This window comes from Peromyscus maniculatus, chromosome 2 (genome assembly GCF_049852395.1).
Source record: "Peromyscus maniculatus bairdii isolate BWxNUB_F1_BW_parent chromosome 2, HU_Pman_BW_mat_3.1, whole genome shotgun sequence".
Lineage (NCBI taxonomy): Eukaryota > Metazoa > Chordata > Mammalia > Rodentia > Cricetidae > Peromyscus > Peromyscus maniculatus.
Genome location: NC_134853.1, coordinates 151,535,092 through 151,558,508, shown reverse-complemented (window position 1 = coordinate 151,558,508; position 23,417 = coordinate 151,535,092). Strand labels below are relative to the sequence as shown.

General features: G+C 57.8%; 1 protein-coding gene across 6 annotated transcripts in view; it reads right to left on the bottom strand.

Moving 5' to 3' along the window:
* Positions 1-23,417, bottom strand: part of Ahdc1 (AT-hook DNA binding motif containing 1) — a 66,764-nt gene that overhangs the window by 9,849 nt on the left and 33,498 nt on the right. For 4 of the 6 annotated variants that reach the window (XM_076565330.1, XM_076565333.1, XM_076565332.1 and 1 more), the window contains 4 exons: positions 12,881-13,062; positions 6,405-6,516; positions 6,241-6,278; positions 1,031-5,935 (listed from right to left, as the gene is read on the bottom strand). In XM_076565330.1, coding sequence (XP_076421445.1) covers positions 1,074-5,861 — 4,788 coding nt within the window. In that variant the 5' untranslated portion in view covers positions 5,862-5,935; positions 6,241-6,278; positions 6,405-6,516; positions 12,881-13,062 and the 3' untranslated portion in view covers positions 1,031-1,073. Of the gene's footprint in view, positions 1-1,030; positions 5,936-6,240; positions 6,279-6,404; positions 6,622-12,880; positions 13,063-23,417 lie in introns of all 6 variants that reach the window. The other 2 variants (XM_076565331.1, XM_076565335.1) reach the window with 2 other exon arrangements.

Here is a 23,417-nt window from a genome sequence, read left to right as displayed (position 1 = left end):
CCAGGAAGCAAAACACCCAGGAGGCTTTGGGGCAGCAGGAGTGACCAGGGCTTTAGTCAAGCTCCAGCTCCTCCACTGCCAACGGCCACATCTGGCCCATCCCGTGGCAGATCTCTTGCCCCGAGTGGGTCTAGCTGTGGCTGTCCTTTGAAATAAACTGTTGTAAAAGAAGATAATTCTTCTAACCCCATGATTCTCTTCCGTTATATGGCAACATTTTCCGCCTTTTATTTTCCTGAAAATACTAAAGCAGACTTCAACCACGAAGGCATAGCACCTGACGGGAATAATGGCCAAGTGTCTCAGACTACTTAATTGAACTCTGGAGAAGCATTTGGCTTGAGGAAAGGGACTGGTTTCTCTACCTGGACAGGTCACAGTTTCCTGGGGCAGAAATGACACTGTTCTGCACACCTCTGTCTTTGTCCCCACGGGGGCCTGACCACACGGACCCAACATCAAGCCTAAGGAGAGTCTGGGCGTGGTGACACCCATCTTTAATCCCAGCACTGAGGGGGCAGGGCAGGTGGCCTACCTGTGAGTGTAAGGTCAGTGAGTCCCTATCTCAATCTTTAAGAAAGGCCTTTGAGGATAAAAGGACAAGAGAGAGAATCCTATGGGCCATTTTGTGAAGTTCTTGCCAAGCAAACTGACTACACCAAAGGAGCATAGAGAGCCCTGAGTGGATGACTGGCCCACTCTGTCCTTCCTCCAGGGTGAGGCAAATGCCCTCTTTCAGAAGAGGGAAGTGGTGTTTCCTACCCAGGCAAGAATGAGGGGGGCGAACGCTTGGTCTTACCCAATTTATGGTTCTACCACTCCAATGACCAGGACTTCTGAATATTCTACTGGGTTCCCCACACAAGCTCCTCACCTTCTACTCTCGAGTCCTTCCTTCCTGCTGGCCAGTCCTGGCCCCCCACCCTCCCTCTCATCAAACAGCTCTCCCCCTGACCAAGCATCCTCACCCCCGCTCCCTACCCCCCCCCCCCGGGTTTCTGCCCTCTGTGCCCACATCCCCCAGACTCACCCAGGAACAAAACCTCGTGGTCCAGTCGGCACTTCAGTTGGCACTACAGGGAGGTGACGGTGAATGTGTCCTCGGGGTGAGGTTCCGCCATGGGCCCCAGGAAGCCACTCTTAGGGCCCCCACCCAGGCCAGGATGTGCCTGTGGCATAAAGCCTGGATACCTGTAGGCAGTGTCCTGCAGGGGCAGCAGCGAGTCCCTTGGCACAGGGGACAGGGTTAAGTCACTAAGGAGCGGGCAGCCATAGCCAGCAGTGGCTGCAGCAGGGCCACGGGGTGGACCCGGCGGCCGGGCCATCTCCAGTGGCTCCTTGTCGGCCTTGGGCGTGGCCGGTGGGCTAGCCAGGTGAGGGGCACTGAGGCATACAGCCTCCGTCCTGCCCAGGAAGTCAGCCAGCAGCCCTGAACCCACCTTGCCCTCATAAGGCGGGCTACGGGCAGCTGAACCCGGTGGGTACCAATAGGCTGTACCCTTGCAGCTAGGGGAATCATAGTGAGGCTGGCCCAGAGGCAGGTCCCGGCAGCTCAGGTGGGCCTGGGCTGCATGGCTCAGGCTAGCCCCCTGAAGACCGTGCTTGAGGGGCTCACAGGCAGTCAGCTTCGTAGGCGGTGGCCGCAGCTCTTCCTTGAAGCCGAGCGTGGGCGAACAGGTGGGTGAGTACGCCTTCTGCAGGCCAGCATCGAACACTGTGGGTGGGTGGGCCAGTGGTGGGAAATGCTTGCCATCAAGCTCGGGAGCGCCGAGGCTGGGAGAGTCACAGTGGAAGCCTTGGCCAAAAGTGCCGTCGGAAGGCGTAGACGGATTCATGGAGTAGGGTCCCATGAAGTCGCAGGGGTCTCGTTCTCCCACGCCAAAGGCTCTTGACTGGGAGGGCAGTGGCGACATGCTGCTATCTCCGCTGTAATAGTCCAGGCCAAGGTCTGGGCTGTCCTGGAACAGTGGATTGACTGGCTGTGGCTTGGGGATGAACTTGGCTTTAGCCGCTGTACCACCTCGTTCCTTCTTGGCGGAGCAGGCCCCGCTACCCCGGCCACCCCGCGGCTGCCGGGGCCCGGTGCTCCGTTTGGACGGGTAGCCAGAGGCAGTGGCCGAGGCAGATGTTGAAAAGCCCAGATGCGAGGCCTCAAACAAGTCCACCTTCTTCCGCCGTCCGCGGCCGGGCTTGGAGCTGCTCTGAAAGAGGACACTCTGGTTCCAGTTGTAACCGGGAGCAGACGAGGCTTCATTCCAGTCCATCATGAGCTTCTCCAGGCTGGACAAGCTGGACTGGCCCTCGCTGCTCGAGGCCTCGCTGTTGGCACGCCGGAAACCACCACCGCCAACGGGTTGATTGAACTGGGTGCTGTCGGAGGACGACTCGGAGAAGGTCTCGGACACGGCGGTCTGCTGCTTCACCTTCTGCGGCGTGTAGTTCGAGATGTCCAAGATCACGTTGGGCTCGCTGACGTGGCAGTCAAAATTGGGATTGTAGAGCTGACTAAAGGCCTCCGAGGCCCAGTCCAGGCCTCCATACCCCTGCCGGAAAGGCCACTGAGAAGACCCCACAAACTGCCGACAGTTCTCGGGTGAGGGCTGAAAGGAGGAGGAAGAGGAGGAGGCGGCAGAGGCTGCAGAAGCCGTGGTGCCCTTGGGCACCATGTAGCCACCGGGGGAGACGGTGCTGGCCCGACTGTCACAGCGCAAGGGTGTGGGGGCCGACCCGGAGAAGGGGCCCCCCTCGGAGCTGTTGAAGAAGGACGCCTTGCTGGGTGGCAGGCAGGGACCCCCAGTAGGCGGCGGGGCGTAGCCAGCGCTGTGGGCGCTGCTGGGCGAGGCAGGAAGGCTGTTCCCGCTGCTGTAGGCAAAGCTGCAGTCTTTGCTGTTAGCACAGTCCTGGCCCGAAAAAGGCTTGGCTGGGGCAAACACGCTTTGTCCTGCCCCATAGCCACCGTACTGAGGCGGGTAGGTGTTGGCAGGCGGGTGGGTCGTCGGTGAGCGGGCCACGGCTGAAGGAGGGGGAGCCAGCTTGGGGAAGGTCTCCGCCGCCCGGCAGTCTGAAGTGGCTGGGGTTATCCCGTAGCTCGCTGCCCGACCTGGTGGGAAGGTCTGGCGGGAGGGCAGGACGGGCTGGAAGGAGGGGTCTGCCCCAGCTCCACTGCTGCCCACGGCCACCGGGCTAGCCTTGGCTCCCCGGCTTGGGAAGGTGGCGAGCCCCCGCTGGGCAGGCAGCCCACCGGAGGGAGGCCCCGCATAGGTGCCCGATGCCTTCCGGGACTCGGGGCGAGAGGCTGAGAGGGCGAAGTCCAAGAGGTCAGAGGAGTCATCCGAGTCGAGCAGGGAGCGAAAATAGCCAGTGAAGAGGTTTTGGCGCTCCTGGCTGAGCTCGGTCTGGCCCGAGGGTGCACCCGCATAGTAGCTGCCGCGGCCTGAAGCTCCACTCTCCAGTCCAGTGGAGGCAAAAGCCCGGGCCTCAGTCCCTTGGAACCCACAGTTTCGGCCAGCTTGCCCTCCTGGGTGCCCGTGGTGAGGGGCCCAGCCACCACCCTTGTCCCCAGCCCACTCGGCACCTGCCTCCCCAAAGCCTGGGCCACTGGGCCCCTGCTCTGGGAACAGAGTCCCATTCTTCCGGGACCGCCTCTTGCGCTTGGGCTTCCCGGTGACAGCATCTACCTCCCCTCGGCCCCGTTTGCGTGGATGCCCCAACTCGGTGAGACCGGGACCCACCACCCCAGCGGCCGCCACTGCCACCACCTTCTTTTTCTTGCCAATGCCCTCAAAGAAGTCACTAAAGGAACAGCGGGCTGCCTTGGCTGCATGGCCTCCGCCCCTGCCTCCAAAGCCTCCCGTTTTGCCTCCCCGCCTCCGGAAGCCCTGCACGCGATGCAGGAAGTGAGAGATGCTCTGGGTGTCTGGGGCCTGGTGCACGGACTCGGGCTCACTGGGTGTCCAGCAGCGGGGTGGCGAGCACCTCCCGGCACACTGGCTCTGGCGGTTCAGAAAGGCCAGCTTGGCAAGGACGTCAGAGTACTCGGCCTTGCTGTCATTGGCGTCCGCCGCGTACGACGGCTGCGGAGACGCCAGCTTCTGTTTTCGCCTCCTGCGTTTCTTCACCTCGGGCATGGCCAGGGTGGCCGCCGCCACCGTGGCAGCCTCAGCAGCGACCACGGTCGGCTCTTTGGGCTTGCCGGGACCCAGCAGCAGGTTCTTGGGAGGGCGGCCGCGCTTCCGCTTGAGAATGATAGGCATCTCGCCTGGTGGGAAGACCACCACCACGTTCCGGCCATTGTTTTTCATCTTCAGCAATGGGGTGGGCTCTGTCGACACTCGCAAGCCCAGCTCTTTGCCTTCCACACTCAGACTGCTGCTCAAGGAAGAGACTTTGTAGGTGGTCTTATTCCTCCGCCCCAGTGACACAGGGATCTTGGCCATCTTCACCACCATGCGCCGCACGCCCCTGCACTTGCCTTTGCGGGTGGGGATCACTGGGGTTTGAGAAGACTCTGGCTCCAGCTCGGGAACTGGGCCTGGGCCTGACAGAGCGGGAGGTGGTGGGGGTGGTGGCAGCGGTGGGGGCTCAACCAGGGCAGCTGCCAGCCCCGTGGGCATGGGCAGGGGAAGCAGGCGGCCTTCAGGTCCTGAGTCTACCTTCCGCCCCCTGCCGGCTTTCCGCCGGCGACATAGGATCTTTGGCCTATCGGTGCGCCTCAAGGCGTACTTGGGGTGGCCCTCAGGCCCAGGGGGACCGTGAGGCGAGCACAAGTCCAGGCGTAAGGGCTCAGCCAGTGGGCAGTGCCCCAGGGACTGCTGGGGCTCTAGACGTCGCCCAGGAACATCGAGCAACTTGGGCAGGGGGTCGAGGGCCTGGGGGTCAAGGAGCTGGGATTCCAGGGAGTCGGGTAGGGTATCTAGGGCCTGCAGAGTCAGGCTCGGCAGCCCCAGAGGATCAGCAAGAGGCTGCAGGGGTGGTAGCTCCAGACCTTCCCCTAGAGGCTCTAGCGCCTGTGGGTCTAAGAAGCGGGGCTGGGGGTCCAGGAGCTGCGGTTCCGGTTGCGGCGACGGAGGCTCCAGGGCCTGAGCCTCCAGGAGCTGGGCCTCAGGACAAGTTAGGGAGGCCAGTTCACTGAGGATATCCGCATCTGCCAGCTCCGAGTAATCAGGCCCATCGGGCTCCGGCTCTGGGGGAAGACCAGTGGCCGTGGCTGCGGCTCCAGGACCATGGCCTTGGCCAGGCTGGGGACTATCCCTGGGCTCGGGCTCAGGTTCATAGAGGGGGTGGCTGGGCCGCTCTGCCTTGGCGTGAGGGGTGACACGTTCCTCGGGGCTGCGGATGCTGTTGGCCAGGCTGGGTGAGGAGAAGAAGCTGTACTGTAGGTCGCCGGGTGGTGGAGCGGGTGGGCGGCTCAGTCTCAGCCCACCACAGTCCAGATGCACACCACTGTGCTGCAGGTCCTGGGACAGCCGTGTCAGGTCCTTCATGATGTCAATCAGCTGCACCACTGGACGCAGGTTCACACGGCCGTTGTCCCAGTGGCGGAGGGAGTTGCTGTCTGGGGCCGGTGTGGGGCAGAGGGCCTGGGGGACAGGCCGGGCTGCCCGAGGGGGTAGCAGGTCGTCTCCTTTGGCAAGGACTGGTGGACGCCGGGTACTGGGGTCCCGGCGTGGGGGTGGGCGTGGGTTCTCAGAGAAGGTGTGGGTGGAAAAGGCCTTGTCAGGTGGGCTGGCAGGGGGCCGGGTGGGAAGCAAGGGCCGGGGGGTTGGGGGACCACCGGGGTAGTACTTGGGCTCTCGGAGGTAGTCAGGAGAGCTACACACGGCACTGGAAGTCACCACCAGGCCCTGGGGCTTCACACGCATCCTGACCTTGTCCTCCGAGGGCCGCCGGGCGGGGCCGGGGCTGACATGAGGGTGCGAGAAGCCGGGACCAGAACCTGCCAGGAAAGGAGAGACAGGAGGTCCTTCCCTGAGCATCTTCCGTTTCCCATATCCTATTCAGCCCCTGGACCATTCTCTACAGTTCCATTGCCCCTCTATGTTCCAGCCCCTGGCCCAAGCCCCAACTGCTTGCAGGTCTCCAATCAGGTATACACAGTAAACTCCTCATGACCCCTTCTATAGGCTATAGGGTCAGAGAGGATAGCATCCCTGTCGTGGACAAGATGACCACGTCACGTAAAACTGACCCATTAGGCACAGCATCTTCCCTTCTCATCCCCATTCCCCAAGGTGCACTCACCCTCGGCTCTGCCGCCTGGGCTGTCACACTGGGTATCTCTGTGGGCAACAAGACACGTAACAGATCTGAATGCTCCGCATGATTTAGGGTCCACACCCCACCCCTGCTACTCGCACACGGCCCCACCCCTTTCCAGATGCCACCCTAGGCCCCTCATGTCTGACCTGGTAAACAGAGGGCCCCCGTGCTTGGGGACTCGGCCAATCGCTGGCTGTCAGCTGGGGATGTTGTGGAGCAACTTCGGCCTGAGCCCAGGCCTTGGGATGTGGACAGCGCCTGGAAAGGACCACCGCAGCTCAGGTTTAGTGAGCACCCACTGCACGCCAGGCACTGGGCTGGAAGCTGTCCAGGCATTGCTTCATTTAATTCTTCATACCAATCCTGTGAGGTAGGGGCTATTAATAACCCCCATTTTGCAGATGAAGAAATGGAGGCTCAGACATGAAGTAGTATTCATTCATTCATTCATTCATTCGTTCATTCATATGTTCATTATTTACAGAATGTCTACTTTGCACAGGGCCTGGGTAGTCAGACATGAACAGATAATCATAAGTGACTTTATAAGTCATTGCACAGGGCCTGGGTAGTCAGACATGAACAGATAACCCTAAGTGACTTTATAAGTAGCAGACTAAGAGCTACAAAGAAAAGTGAAGGCAATACCTAGGATCAAGGGTCCAGCAGCCACCAGGAAGCTGACAGCAAAAGCCTGTACTTGAGGGACACTTTCCTATTACCAACCCCAGGCTGAGCACTTTAATGGATTATCTCATCTAACCTTCCTGCCATACAGAAATCAATTATTATCCTGCCCATTTTCAAAGAAGCCGTCCAGGAAAGGTTCGTCTCCTGATGCGCGAAGCTCCCCAAATCTGCAATAGCACATGTTTATCACACTTTAAACATTTTATTTTTTTATGTTTGAGTGTTTTGCCTGCACAGATGTGGTTGGTGTGTGTGTGTGTGTGTGTGTGTGTGTGTGTGTGTGTGTGTGTATCTTGTGCATGCCCTGGTACCCAGAGGTTGAGAAGAGGGCATCAGATCTCCTGGAACTGGAGTTACAGATGGTTGTAAGCCACCATGTGGGTGTTGGAAACTGAACCAGGATCCTCTGCAAGAGCAGCCAATGCTTTGAATTGCCAAGCTATCTCTTCAGCTATTATTTTATTACATTTTAATTTTTTTAAAATTTATTTTAATTGTGTGTGTGTGGGTGTGTGTGTACATGTGTGTACGTGTATGCAAGGAGGTCAAAGAACAACCTGCAGAGGTCAGTTCTCTCCTTGTGGGTCCCGTGGTCTGAACTCAGGTTGTCAGGCGCCCGAGACACCTCGTCACTCCCCGTCTTTCAAGACAGGGCAGTGGACGGCGGGTGTTACAGACAGGCACCACCGTGTGTGTCTCTCATGGAGTTTTTTTCCTTATTCTTTTCTAGACCCAACAAAGATGCGGAGGGAAGAACAGTGACAAGAAAAGAGTCGGGCCGAGGTGGCGGCAGTGCACACCTTTAACGCCAGCACTCGGGAGGCAGAGGAAGTGGTCTCTGAGTTCGAGGCCAGCCTGGTCTACAGAGCGAGTTCCAGGACAGTCAGGGCTACACAGAGAAACCCTGTCTTCAAAAACCAAAAAAAGAAGAAAAGAAAAGAAAGAATGAAGACCTTCATCTGTCTCTGAAGTCCTGCCTTACTTACAGCCTTCTGTCCGGCCCCTGTCTGGCCTCTTAGAGTGAGTCCCATCTAATTCACCTTCATAGTATTTATCACAACTGTAATCAATTACTTGTGTGACTGGCTATTTAGTGTGTCTCCCTCGAGACTGTGGGTTCTTCAGGGGCAGGGATCACACATGTCTTGTTTACTGCTGTATCCTCTGACCCCAGAGCCTGAGCTATGGATGCTACATAAATATTTACGGAGTGATTCTGAGCTGGTCAGGGCAGTGCTGGGACTTAGACCCAGGCCTATCTGACTCCCAAAGGCGCCTGAAGACTCAGAGCTGAGCAGGAACCAGGACCTCAGTGAGCTGCATGAGCCCCAACTGCTGGAGGGTCTCAGAGTCTAGCCTCGGATCCCTGCCTATTGTTTGGTCCTGAACTAGCGCCGGATCATCGGCTTATGCTCTATGGACAGGCTGCCATATTGCCTAGTACCGGCCCATAGGGAGAATGCAGGGCTGACTCAGGGGGAGGACACTGTGGGAAAGGACACTCTTGTGGGCCCCCGTGGTAAGCAGCGATATGCAATCCACTGAGTTCCAAGCGTCACCAGGGCAAGGCTGTCTGTTCCGCTCACTTCATCTCTCAACATCTGGAAAGGAATGTAGCCCATAGGAGTAGTGGGCAGAAAGAACTTGGCAGCCCACATACATGACCCCCCGAGTCCTCACAGCAACCCAGGAGGCATGCACGGCTTATTATCCTGGAGCTGCAGAGCAAATGGGCCCAGAGACCCTGTGAAACTTGCCTGAAGCCACACAGCTGTTCCGAGGCAGAGTTCCTCCATCTCTTAAGGCCAAGGCCTCTTTCCCATTCTCGGCTCCTGCCACCACCCTTCAGCCACTTCTGGAAAGGCTCCTTCTAGAGCCGTGGTCTAATTTAAGGCTGGGAGGAACACTGAAATTATCTAAGCCATTGGCTTCCAAGCCCTGAGCCCGGGGGAGTGGAGGCGCTGTGTAACAGTCCAGATACCCAGGCCCTAGTCCAGGAGGGCCTGACTCACACATCTGAGGGACATCTGGAAAGCTGTCGCTGTAATCTGCTCCCCCAGTGGGTACCCTGTGCTCTCATGCCATTTCACCGAAGACAAGACCAAAATGGGGAGAGCTTAGGAGTCTTCACTTGAGGCCACAAACGGTGCATGAAGGACCCTTCTGTTGTATATCCAGGTCAGTCTCCAATTCTGTCCACTGTCTTCTGCCTCCACTACACCTGCTAACTCTCCCATACCTAGCTGTGGACCTGTACCCCTTTCAGCTCAGCACTGCTTCTCCTCTCTCTCCCCTTCACACACACACACACACACACACACACACACACACACACACACACTGTAACCTGGAATTCTCTATGTGCATCATGCTGGCCTAACAGGCAGCTGTGCAACCAAGGATAACCTTGAACTTGTAATCCTCCTGACCCCACCTCCTTAATGAGACCACAGGGTACACCACCACACCCAGTTTTTGTGGGTGCTGGAGATTGAACCCAGGCCTTTGTGCATGGTAGGCAAATACCAATTTACCTACATTTCCAGCCCCCTCCCCTTCTTTCTAGGAGACAAGGTTTTACTTGGGAGTTGTGGCTGGCCTAGAAATCACTATGCAGGCCAAGCTGACCTTAAACTTGCAGCTTTCCTCCTGCCTCGGCCAGTGCTGGCAGCACTAGCATGTACCACCATACCCAGTGAGTTTAGCTGGCGTGGCTATTTTTTTTTTTTTTTTTTTTTTTTTTTTTTTTTTTTTTGGTTTTTCGAGACAGGGTTTCTCCGTGTAGCTTTGCGCCTTTCCTGGAGCTCACTTGGTAGCCCAGGCTGGCCTCGAACTCACAGAGATCCGCCTGGCTCTGCCTCCCGAGTGCTGGGATTAAAGGCGTGCGCCACCAACGCCCGGCTTGGCGTGGCTATTTTTGAAGAGAGAACACCTTCAGAGTCTAGGAAAAGCCAGGCAAGGGTGCCCGCCTTTAACCCCAGCACTCAGGAGGCAGAGGCAGGCAGGTCTCTGTGAGCTCAAAGCCAGTCTGGCCTACAGAATGAGTTCCAGGCCAGCGAGGGCTACAGAATACGACCCTGCCTCAAAGTATGGAAGCAGCTCAGACTCTGGAATGGCCCAGCCAGTTTTCTAGCAGTTAAGCTGGACCTGGCTTTCAGAGATACCTACCAGCAGCCACCATTCCTTCCCTGCTGTGGGTGTGGCTCGGCAGGCCTTCCTGCTCTAGAGGCCTCCCACTCGGGGGCCCGAGGGTGTGATCTTGGCAGAAGAGACAAACCTCTCCAGTGGCTGCTTCTGCTCCACCCACCCATGCAGACCTTTGGCCACATCCTCCTGACTGTCCACTGCTCTTTTGCAGCCTTCAGGATCCGAGGGAAGCAGCTGGCTCCCTTCCCCACCACACCCCGACAGGCAGCCATTCTCTTGGCCTCTTCTCCAAGGTACTACCTAGCCCGAGCCTGTGAATGAAAAGTCAAAAGGGTCCTCTGTCTGCGTGTCTGTTCCCGGGTCAGTGTCTGAGCTTGCCCACAGGGACACCAGCTGGCTGGAAGGGGGGCCCCAACCTGCAGAGCACAGTGCCGGGAAGCACCAGCCCACATCCTTGATCCCCAGCCCCACCCTCCCCCGCTGCGGCTGTGACCACCCCACCCCTTCCCCAGCCCTCCTCCCCCTCACCCACCCCTAACCTCCCCAGGGGAGCCAAGCTGCCAGCCCCAGCTCTCACTTCCGGCCTCATGACCCTCTCTCCAGCCTGCATGCACTCCCCCTCCCGTTTCCCTCAGCTGGTCTGAAGGCCCAAGGATGTCCCTGGCCTCCCAGCAGTGGGAAACACTGCTGTTCTGAAACCTTCCTCGGGACCTCTCTTCTCCACTGAGGCGCTTCTACCCAGGATCAGCCCCCTCCCTCTCAGGAACTTGGTATCACCCTCTAGGTCTTCTCTTCTTTTTAGCCTTTTTAGTGCCCACCCAACCTGCAGATCTTCTAGCAAGCAGATTCCAGCCCCAGGTCATAGCAAAACAATGAACCAGTCACTTATTTTTTAAATGGGAGCACAGAGAGGCTTAGTCATGCCCTTAAGGACACACAGCCATGCCATTCAATTTTGCTGTTGTGTAAATTTGGTTTTGTTGGGATCCTCCAAACCAAACTGCTTCACCACCCAGAGATTCAGCCTAGCTCGCCTTCCCTAACTATCTTAACTACCAGTTCTAACCTATCCTAGCTTCTTACCTGTCACCATGATGCACTACCTCCCCTGACCACTAGGTGTCCCCTCGGAGCCACTGATGCCCCAAGGGGAGCTGGTCCTGCCCCGCCCCCCAGCCATCAGCTCCCCCCCACCCCAGCTCAGTACAGCACCGCATACCCCACCCTACCATATCCCCAGCCACACAGAGCTCCTTTGTGCAGCCCCCGCCCACCCTCTTCCTGTCCAGAGTGGGGCACCTGGCAAGCAGGTCTGCTCCTGAACCGCCCCCTGCCAGCCCCCTGCCCTGGGTGCCAGGTGTGTGGACGCCACTGCCAGCTCTCACTGGACCGGAGGGTCACCCCACTGGCAGCCCTCCCTTCCTCCCTCCGAGGTCACCCAGGGACTGAGCTTCCCGCCCACTCCACCCCCATCCCCTCCTGCCCTTGGCCCTTCCAGACTCCTGTCCTTGTCTTTCCTTCTGTCTCCCAGAGGACTCCCTCCTCCGGCACCACTAGCACCTCCTCCCACCTCTCTCCCACCCCCGCCCACGTCCCTCCCCGGAGAGAGCCAGTTCTGCCCCGCCCCTTGCTGCCGACCAGGTCGGAAGAACTCCTCCTCCTGGAAAGTCACACTGTTGGAAAGGAAGTGACTTCAGCAATTTGGCCACAAGGCTGGGCACTGCTGAGCCCAGCTCAGCTCAAGTCCTGCCCAGCCCACCTCCAAAGCACAATGGAAGCCATGTGCTCACGCCACCTCACCTAGCGCTGCGGACCCTAAGTACACACCAAACCCACCCGAGGGTATCTGAGTCTTGACCACACACCCCTCCAGCGGCACCCTGGGTGGTAAAAAACAACCTGGTAGACCCACACCTGCACAGGACCCACATCCAGTACAGTCACCACCACGGTGTACCGCATGTGAAGGAAGCTCTTAACTATGCCCCCAGCCTGGGCCACTTACATAACTCTTGGACACACAGCCTTATGCACTAAAGACAGACAGAGAGCCCCGCACACCTGCTTGCACACAAACTCAGAACCCGTGCACTTACAGGCGCACATCCTCCCATAGCCCTGCCTCCCCACCCTTCCTACCCCTGGAGGCCCAACCCCCCTGCAGACCTCAGGAATGCTCCTTTGGAAGTTGGGTGGGGTTCTCCCAGCAGGCTAAACGCTAAGGAGCTTCCTGGAGCCCGAGGCTTCGTGTGTCAGTTGAGGGAGTTGCCTCTATAGGGCAGGGCAGCCCCACCTGGCCTCTGTGACTAGGAGCCTGGGTGGGCTAGCCTGGGCCAAGAGAAAGATGGGTCCTATCACTCCCCCGCCCCCTAGCCGGCTGCAGTCACACCTGGACTACCATACCCTCCCAGTACCTCATCCTGGCTTCCTAGCTCTGTTTCCAAAGACTCCTGTAAGGGGTGTCATGGGGGTGGGGGGAATCAGCTGAACATATCAGGCCCTCTGGTTTCCACCTCTGCCCTGAATCCCGGTCAACGTCACAACCCATTTCTCCACCCAGTTCTCTCAGGTCATCAAGGCACAGGGAAGAGTCCTCAGGCTAGAGGGCAGGACTCTGAGAGACTCACTGTCTATCCACAAGTCTCCATCCCCTTCCTGGATGATGGGAAGGTCGAGTAAGCAAGACTTAAAGGCGTCTTGACTTCAAGGGTTTCTCTTGCCTCTCTTTTTTGCCTAGGCTGAGATCCCTGAACCGCTGTCCCAGGCCCGCCTCGCTCACAGTTACCTGAGCAGGCTTTGCAGAGGTCTGGCTCAGCAGCAAAGGTCTGTCTCCACCGGCATCAGCTTCCCCAGGGCGGTTTCTGCAGAGGCCCGAGTGGTGGCCCTCACCTGGGACCCTCCGCACACACTCAGCTGGGATGGCTCTGGGGTCCAGGCCGATGAGTAGACAATCGGGCAAGCTCCCATCTGTAGAGGCAAACACAGCACGCCCAAGATAAGCATGGATGCAGGCAGCGGGCAGAAGGCCACCGAGCCGGGAGGGCCCGCTCCGTGAGTACCGGTGCAGTTCTGACTTTGTCCGGCTGCAGAACTGAGTACCTCTCCACCCCCTGGCAATTCTTTAAATATTTAATTATTATATTTTGTGTGTTTTGCATGCCTGATGACCACAGGCTAAAGAAGGGGTTGGATCCACTGGAACTAGAGTTACGGATGGCGGTGAGCCACTATATGGGTACTGTGAATGGAAGCTAGGTCTTTGCAAGAGCAACAAGTGCTCTTAACCTGTGAGCCATCTCTCCATCCCTGAGTCCCTGTCTCTTACAACCCCAGGCTCCTGTCTGGAAGAGGCGTCTTTGCATGTCTAGGTACTCAAATATGTGCACACGCTGCCCACAGGAGAGACAGAGGAGGGAACCACCCCTTGGCAAAATTCCCTCAACCAGTATCCTTTATGCTTCTCCATCTTCTCATCCCTAAAACGGGGAGGTACACCTTACAGACGAGAGGGGGAGCAAGCCTGAGGGAAGGGGGTGGGGCTTGTGACTGTGCAGGTGTGGGCTGCTGTTCTGAGTGGTAGGATGCTCACTTTCATGAAGGTGCATATGCAGCTGGCATTTGCCCATCTCCAGCAGCAACTGGTTACACCTCTTGTTTTCTTAAATCATGGCCTTTCTCACCACTCCCCTGCTTCCTGCCCATTGGCTGGCCCCGTGAGGTCTGCACTGAAGCCTGGGTGTAAGTGTGTGTCTAAGGAAGAAGCCTCACGGAAGCTTATATGTTCTGGTTGCCTGCTAATGTGCATGTGTGAGGCCTTTGCCTGTGTAAATGCACAGCTGTGACTTTCAGTCATGAGTACTTGCACACACCTGTATGAGGACTGCTCGGTCTATTCTGCCTGCTATGCCTCTCTCTATGTGCCAGTGTCGGACTGTGCATGTCAGCGGGCTCAGGTGGAGCCCGGAGGCAGAGCACTTGCCTGGCATGCACCAGACCCTGGGTTCCACTCCCAGCACCACAATAAATAAGTTTGCACACACGTGTGGGATCATGTGTTTGATCGGTAACGACTGGTGTATCGCTGAGTCTGGGCCTGTGTCTGCCAGAATCAAGCGTCTTCGGTTATACTTGCTGATGCGGGCACCATCTAAATTTCTATTCTGTTCAGCTCCCTGTGTGTATTTAGCTGAGCCTGTGACAGGTGTGCCCAGCTGTGAGTGTGCCTGTGTGTGTACACACTGTGCCCGTCTCGCTCAATCTCACTGTGTCAGGAGCCACAGCAGCTCCTGCCTGCCTCGGAGCTCTCTGGATGCGTTTGGCAGCAGGGTGGGGGCGGGCGGGCGGGTGGGTGAGCCTCTGCTGTCCCTGCAGGTTCCCAATCTCCAGGCCTGTGACCGCAGGCGCTGGTGTCACCGCGGATCAGCATCGCCTACCTTCTACCTCTGCCTTCCCTTTCTGTGGGCTTTCGGGGTCGTGGTGTGGCGGCGTGACTGGTCACAGTGTCCCTGCGGGTCTATTTTGCCACAGTCAGCATGTGCGTGCAGGTGTGTCTTTGCATGCGTGGATTTGTGTGACCTTACCACTGTGAGTCTATGCACACCATGTATTTGGGTATGTTGGTGGGGCCCTGGGTTAGTTATCCCATGATGTATCTGTGCCAGCGTGGCTGGGTGTCAGCGTCAACACATGAGAGGTCTACGTGCCCGTCAGCACAATGGTGCCTCAGCGTTCGTGCGCTACCTTTGTGAGGTTGTGTGAGTGCCACTGTTTGTGTGTGGCGTGTGCTGGCTCCCCTCTTCACTCCCTATCTCCTGAGTGCCTGAGTGTGGCTCTCTCTCTCTCTCTCTCTCTCTCTCTCTCTCAGCCAGACAACTCCCCAAGCCTGGATTAGGGACAATTTATCCACAGGCAGAGAAGAATTCCAACCTGCCAGAGCTTCCTTCTGATCCGTCCCCCCCTTCCCTGTGGTGGGGTGGGCACAGAAATGCAGTGTAACAGCCTCGGGGAGCCCCCACCTCCACAGTCCCCCAGAGGCCCAGAAAGGTGGAAAAGGTGGGACTCTGGGTGGCCTGAGCCCCCCAACCCTAGTGACTGACTGGCCCCCATCCAGGACCCAATAGCTCAGCTAATCTTGGCCCTCTTCTCCTACATAGGGTGGGTGGGTGAGAGAAGAGTCCGCACGGGATCTGCCCGGCCCTCAGGGCTGAGGAGACCTAAGGAGTGGCTGCCCTCAGAGCCTCCACATCCTGATCTTCTCCAGTTGATAAACGCCATCCCCAATAAATAACTAGGGAACATGCAACCGAACCCATTCAGGCTGGAGAGGGGGGCTGTGTGGTGAGGGGATGTGGCAAGGGGGAGCAGGGTTGGGCTGGGACTAAGGCTCCCTTCACGGTGCTCCAGGCGCAAGGCAGAGTCACATGTTTCCCATTAGCTGCTTTGGCCTCCTTGTTCGGGGGTGTTGGCTGGGGGAGATTTGTTCTGGTTGCAGACACCAGCAGAGACCACACAAGAGAGAGAAGGGGGGGGGGGTTCTCTAGCAAGCACCAGAGGCAGCAGGGAAGAGAGACAGAGAGACAAGGACAGAAGACAGAGGCCGGTCATGAGAAAGGTGAACAGAGACAGTGGGGGGACAGGGACAAGGAGGCAGGCTGGGCTAGGCCCCAGACACAGGACACAGCAGCCCAGGGAGGCAGCCTGAAGATGATGTGGTGGACAGAGCGGGAAGGCGAGGTGAGGGCCTCATAGGCAGGGAAGTGGATGCCCAGGCGGGTGGCGGGCGGGCGGGCGGGGGCAGCCAGTGCCTGAGCCTCCCGCCTGCTGACCCTCAAGCCTTGGAGATAACAGACCCGAATAGTGCTGACTTGCGGTTCAGAAATCCAATATCCTCCGCGGCGCACTAATCGACTACCTGAGCCCCAGCCCGCGTGAGCTGCCCCGATTAATCCTGCGGCTCCACAGCCTTAATTAGTTTAACAGTTTCAGGGGCAGAAGAGGCAGGCAACAGGGTCCCTGGGCCTATGGGGACACAGCCCTCATGCAAACCCTGTCTAGAGCACCTCCTCAGTCACACACCTGCGTAGGCCCCAGAGACCCCTTCCCACACCACCTGAAAAACACTGGGTCCTTTCTCCTGGGGCACAGTCCCAAGGGCTGGCACTTGGGTCAGAAGGTAGGTCATGTGACACTAAGACGCCCACCTTGTACTGTGCTTCCTTAGTTCCTCTGGCCAGCCTTTTGGGGGCCTTGTGATCTCTATGGGGAAGCTCCACACCACAGGGCAGTATGTTGTCCTTTAGGGTGAGAGACAAGCCCCTAACTCACGGGTCATCCCAACAACATGAGATAATCATACACGCCACTCCCCACAACAGCCGGAGAGACAGGTGTTGGTCACTGACCACCTCCCCGACGGGAACAACTAAGCACATTACCTGTTGCTTACTCGAAAGTGTGAGGATGGTCACATCTGATACCCCCAGATGACACAAGATGGGTGTCCAGCTATCACCCCGCACAACACTGTAACTACCACCAGGCACCTCTTACCCAATAGTAGGATGTGTGATGTGCAAAAAACCTATCCTATACAGTGTCCCGAAACAGGCCCCCCCCCCCCCGCCCCATGGGACAAAACCTGGTCCTTCTCTGAGCCTCCCCACCCCCACCATCTAGACACCACACACACACACACACACCCCCCCCCCTCCGCCTGCTCTGGACAGGTGACAGCCCACCCACATCCCTCCTCCAGCACTGTCGCCAGCCTGGGTGGTGCTGTCTGTCCTCTGCCTGCAGAAGTGTCACAGCTCACAGGGCATGAATGTCACCCCGGCAATGCTAGAACCGGGCACAGCCACACGTTGCCCCAGTGACAAACGCTACTGGCCCCAGGAGGAGGTGGAGGCACACGGGGCTCTGGGTGTGACCTTGCTCCCTGGACACCGGGAGGGGAGGTACCGTGGCCTCCTGCCTGGGTAACCCGGCAGCCAAGCAGCAGCGCTGAGAGACGAGCTGGGGAGGCAACCACCCGGGCACCAGACAACCAGGAAACTTCACCTTCCCAAGCTCCCGTGCCGTTCCTGACGAACTCCAGGAGGGAGCAGGACGGCAGCCTGAGCCCCCCCTTGGCTGGGAAGGCTGCCCCTCTTCCTTATAAAGGCCCCCTCTCCCAACTTCAGGCCACAGCACTAGGGATAGGGACAAGGAGGCCAAAGTCCAGGAGCATGACTCACTTGGGGAACAGGCCCAGCCTGCTGGCCAGAGTGGTGAGGGAGGCCAGGAGCCAAGAGGCCCGGGTTCAAGTCTACGCTCCTCCCAAGCCAAGCTGTGTGACCTTGGAGCAGCAGCTCAGCCTCTTTGGCTTAAGGGAGAGAGAGAAGAGGCCAAGGAAGAGCTGGGGTCAGGAGCAGCTTTGGAGAAGGGAGGGTGGCGGGCCCCATTCTCTGCTGCTGCTGCCTCAAGGACCCTCCTCTCCTTGCCTCTCAGCCCCCCATCTACAAAGCTGGCCTCAGAAGATCACGTGGCACACGCAGAACAACGGGAAGGGAGGGGACTAACTAAGGAGCTGGACACCCCCCTAGCTAGACCAGTGTCAGCTGAACCCTGTTTCCCTTGCCCGGCTTCCCACGGGGACTGTTTCTTTATGGCAGCCTGGAGCTGCGGGGTGGGAGTGTTGAGGTGTTGGTGGATAGAGGACAGATTGCCTTAAGCTAAGACCAAGGAATCAGACAGAAGCCTGTCCTCCCCCTCACCTTTACCCTCAACCTCACTTGGACTACCTTAGAACCCTGGATTTGTGCAACCGCTCAAAGGGAGGGAATGGACTGCGCCTTATCCCCCTGCTGCCCCCAGGACCCGCAGGAGCACCTGAGATGGCAGTGTTCAAGAGACCCTTCACCGTATGCAAGTCCAGAGAGGGACAGACCTAGCCCGAGGTCACACAGCCGGGCTGCAGCAAAGAACTCTTGTCAGCAACATTCTCAGAGCAGAGTCCTTCTAGCCCCTGGGGGTGGCTAGAGCTAGGGGGCCCTGGGGGACTTAGCAAAAAACGTGGTGACAGATGGCCTGCCGAGGCAGCGGCGATCTGGGCGGCTGGCAGGCATGCTCGCTCCCGCGCAGGGAAGCAGCTAATTTTAGCTGAGGCCTCGATGCCAGCTTTGTTCCCCCCACCCACCCGCCAAGGGGGCCCAGCATGCTTTGCGTGCAACCCGCCCCCCTGGCACCCCCCTACCTGACCCCCTTGGTGAGTAGTGTCCAGACCCAGGGTCCTAGAATTGTCTGCCTGACTAGGCCTCATCATACCAAGAGGCCAGGGTTGGGCCCTAGAGGCCTGGCTCACTACCCTAGGACTGATTTGCCCACGACTCAAAGCTCATTCCTTTCAGGATGACAGGAGGAAGGCCAGAGGCCACTGTCCAGACTGGGGCTGCCAGCTTTGAGGAGAGGTGGGCACCGCCCTCCACTCGGCAGTTAAGGAGACAGGACCCTGATTCCACCAAGACTTGGGTTCTGGTTCTGGGCAGCGGTGCACTTGGTGGTGGTGAGCAGGGCCTTTGCTTGTTCCAGGAACTCAAAGTGCTTTAAAGAAGTATCAGGTTTGGAAACTGAGGCATAGCCTGGGGTAGCCATCATATCAGGAGGAAAGGATCAGTAAGGCCTAGGTACCATACAAGATGGCAGGGCTCTTGTCTAGCCCAGCGCCCAGGACTGCTCCACTTGGGCTGGCGGAAGGATGACCAAATAGGGCATGTTCAACCTCTCAAACTGCAAAGGATTCTTCATCTGGTACCCTATTTTCTAAAGACTGCTCATTTCAAGCCCAGTGGGGCTCTCAGGGCGCAGAGTCCCTACTAGAAAGGGGCATTTCTTTGGGGTGACTCTGAAGGGACAGCCTCAGCTCCCTGGCCAGTGGTTACAAGGGAGATGGCCAAGTAGGAAACAGGGGAGGAATCTCAAAGAAATCTGCAGGTTAGAGAATCAGTGAGGACAGAAAGAGGAGGGAGAGATCGAGGCAGAGAGAGGAAGATGCTGGGTGCAAGAAAAACAGCCTAAGGAGAAAGGAGGGGGGGAAGGAAACGGAGCTGGGGAGAGGTAGGGAGAGCATGCCAGGGAAAACAGCAAGAACAAGACTCAGGAAGAGTGTGAAGAGAAGGAGGAAGAAAAAGACAAAGAGAGAGAGAGAGAGGCAGGATGATGCAGAGACAAAGACACACACAGAGGGGGAGAGAGAGAGAGAGAGAAAGAGAGAGAGAGAGAGAGAGAGAGAGAGAGAGAGAGAGAGAGAGAGAGAGAGAGAGAGAGAGAGGAGCTTGCCACAGACAGGCCTAGGCACAGCAACCCAAGGAGCAAGAGACGGGGATTGACACACCCAGAGACTAGCGGAGACAGTCAAGAGGGCGAGATACACTCACAGACTGGGGTGGGAAGAAGGGGGAGACACTAAGTGATGGATAGAGTGTGGGGGGAACAGCAGGAGTAGGCAGGGGTGGAGGGAGGGGCGCCCGCAGGAGGGGAGGAGATGTCGCCAGAACTGGGGGGGACGACAGAGGACAGAAATGGAATGTGGGTCTGGGCATGAGGCTCACAGATGCATCGACTCTGGTTTCAGCTGGGGCAGTTGGCTGCTTGGGGGGGGCAGGGCTTTGGAAGGGGGGGCTTGTTGCCATGACGGCGGGCACGGCAGGGGCACAGTCTGCTGGCACTTGGAGCTCTGGGCATGGTAGGGGGCTGACTAAGGGGAAAAGGGGTGTGTGTGATGAAGAAGCCTCGCCCCTGCCCTCAGGGCTCTACCAGGAAGTTTCCAGAGAGCAACTGGGCTCTTGGGCTTTACCCCACCCCAGGGGGGCACCCTTCCCCAGGTCACGTGTGCCATCCCAGGGTTCCACCTGTGTCTCAGGATGTCCCCTGGGGATCTTCCTCCTCTGTCCCCTTCAGTCTGCCTGAAGATCCCACATGCTGTTGCGGCTGCTGCTGCTGCTGCTTGCAGGGAAAGCAAGATTGTGAATTCAGGATCTGTAATCCTAACGCAGAGCCCAGGCCTACCGGGCTCCAGTTGCCAAGGCGACGGTGGGTCAGAGGGCAGCGCAGGGCGCCCGCTCCTCCAAGTCAGAATCCCAATTGTTAAAGCCCAAGAATAAACAGCTGAAGCGGCCGTGGGGGGGCCGGGGGGGGGGGCCGAGGTCTGCACGGGCTCAGTGTGGTGTTGTCAAGCGAGATGTCACTAATTGTCTGAAGGAACGGGCTGAGGCAGCTCTTAACTGCTTGCGTGCCACCCGAGACACCTTGGCTGCTTGGCCTCATCCCTGGGGCTTCCTTCCCAGCATTCCACTAGGCCAGCCTGTGGGTGTGTGTAGGGGGAAGAGCGCTGGGCCAGCATAATCTCTGCCTCCTTTGCACTGAACCCCCACATACTTGGGCTCCCAACACTCCTCTTTGCCCAACTTGGAACCTCCCACCTGCAAGCTAAATCTTTATGTCCCCAGAACCAGTAACCCCCAATCACTGGGCTCACGATATTTCGTGAAGTCCAGCACTGCTGCTTCCTGCGGCCTGTGAATGCTCTTAGCTTCCCCCAATCACCTCTTCTTCCCCTAAGTCAGAGGGTCTGGTACGGATGTGCGGGAGGCAAAGACAGACAGACCTAATGCTCTCCTGCTCTTTGTGCAGAGGGCTGGGGTTGAACAGTCTCTCTGGTGTGTGTGGGGGGGGGGGGGGGCGCGGCGGCTCCAGCTCTTCTGCCTGTAGCTCTCCCTCCCTCGTCACACTCGGAGCCAGAGGTGTGAGGCGAGCCAAGAGCCTGGCTTCTAGCTGTTCTGTTTTGCTTGCTGTGTGGCTCTGGACAGTTTTCCTTCCACATAAGCTTGTCGCCTCCTTTGTCCCTCGCGTCTGTCTGACTCCTGCCTGCCATGCCTGTAACCCCTGCTCAGGAGTTCCCAGCCCTGCTGTGAAAAGGTAAAATCACAAGGAAGGGGCAGCGTCTAGCACACAGTAAACCGCTTCACAGATAGCTGGGGTTGTGAGGACCTTAGCGCCTCTCCCTCTGTAAGCATGGTGCCAAGAGGAAAGGTAATGGGGGTGGGGGGGGTGGGGGCGTTTACTGGAGGTGAGGATCGATTCTGGGAAGGTTTTCTGCAGAAAATAGTATCTGGCAAAATGTGGACAGGAACTGGAAAAATCAGAGGCCTCCAGAAGTCTTGTTAAGATTTCAAAGGGGAGGCCGGGCGGTGGTGGCGCACGCCTTTAATCCCAGCACTCGGGAGGCAGAGCCAGGTGGATTGCTGTGAGTTCGAGGCCAGCCTGGGCTACCAAGTGAGCTCCAGGAAAGGCGCAAAACTACGCAGAGAAACCCTGTCTCGAAAAACCAAAAAAAAAAAAAAAAAAAAAAAAAAAAAAAAAAAAAAAAAGATTTCAAAGGGGAGCCAGCCCCACGGTCTCAGGATCCCTGTTCAGCCTCTTCCACTGCAGGAAGGGGGAAGTCTTTGAGGTCTCCCTGCCCCAAAGTCAGCCCAGCCTGCTCCAGCATCTCCTGTGACTCCACCCACTGCGCTCCGGGAGCTCAGGGGAGCAGGCAAGGCTCCAGAGGATGGTGGCACCTGGCGCGCCATCTCAAGGAGCGGGTGTGGAGCTGTGGGGACGACTTCAGTCCCTGACCCTCTTTCCTGGGACTTCAGAGCTGGTCTCCCTCTGCCCAGGGTGGGGGAGGGGGGCTCAGAGCACCCGCACCCCTTAGATGGATACCTGTGGGCAAAGACGAAAGTCCGTGGGCTGGGATCTGGACTTAGAAACAGGGGATCCCCCAGAGAGAGCCCGGCCCAGCCAGCTGGGGGCTGAAAGCGGACAAAAGGCTACTTGTTCTGGAGATGCCTGCGCCTTCTCAAACATACCTACAGGCGGGCGCACTCTGGGGACAGTTACACCCACAGAGGCACACAAAGCCTGGGATGGAGGGCGGGGTGCAGCAGCTACCCCAGAGGTCAACAACAGGAACAGCCCTCAGCTGAACCAACCTTTGCCTCACACAGAACACCTCGTCATATTCCATCCGAGTCAGTTATAGACAGCCCCACAGCCTGAGGTGCCTGACTGAGAGACCCAGGCAGTCGCAAAGCTGCCCCCCCCCCCTTCAGCCTCTACAGCTTCCCAACCTCTCTGGAGTTGGCTTGGCAGCAGTGAGACTTATTATTATCCTTTTTATATATTTATTTATTTTTCTTAAATTCTTGGTAGTGCTTGGAATTGAACCCAGGGCTTCAAGCATGTCGAGTAAGTGCCCTGCTCACATTACTTTTTACTGAGTACCTGTTCTGCCTTCCTCTGCGGACAGGTCAACATGCGTAGGTGAAAAGCTTGCTTTAGAGTCATGAGTCTTGATCTCAACACTAAGACAGAGGCAAAGGTCCGAACCAAAGCCAAGCCTGATTTCAGAGCCCAAGTTCTTGCATGTGTTATCTCTGCTTGCCATCACACCATGTCACACCCAGCACCCTACCACATATATGACCAGACAGCAGCGACATGTCTGAATGGAGGTGAAACTCTCCATCCCACACCTCTCCATGCCAGTCTGGCACCAGGCGGGCAACTCTAACTCCTCGGTGTCTACGGTGTCCCTCAGAATTACAGAGGTCTGGAGCATGAATGGGGACAGGAGAGATGGACTACCTCTAACTTCTCCGGCAGGGTCACCTCTGACTCCCCTAACCCCAGGATGACAAAGCACCACACACTGGCTGGGGTGCCTGACCCCTTGGGCCTGGACCCTCCCCTAGCCCACTGTCCCTGATGAGAACAAGTCTAAACAAACTCTTTCCTGGGGATGTCAAAGCACCTTTCTGGGGGAGGTGGTGCTGTGATCCTCCAGCCCAGCTAGGGAGAAGGATCAGGTTACTCTTTCCCTGAGCTGTGCCCTGGACTCCTTGGGGTTGACCTTTCACCTCATCCAGGCCTGGACCCAAAGGGGGAGGCCAGGCCTCACCTCCTGTTAACCCTCTGCATTCCTTATTTGATTCCTGGACTCCTGCCAGGGCCTAGTAGGTCTGAAGGAGCCTAGCCAGGCATGCCAACCTTTCTCCCGCCTCCCATCCTATCCGGCTTTCCAAAGGGCCTTAGGGAAGGCACATCCCTGCCCCCGGCCCAAGCTGCCCTGCTGGGATCAGATGCCTCGCTCGGCCCAGGCAGCTGAAAATGACCTGGGCTATTTTCGCTCCGGTGTCGTGTTACAACTCCCCCTTTGAGCTGGCTGCTGCCCACACCTCTCCAGACCATGGCTCCTACCCTCACTCATCTCTCACCCATAATCACTGACTAACAGGATACAAGGG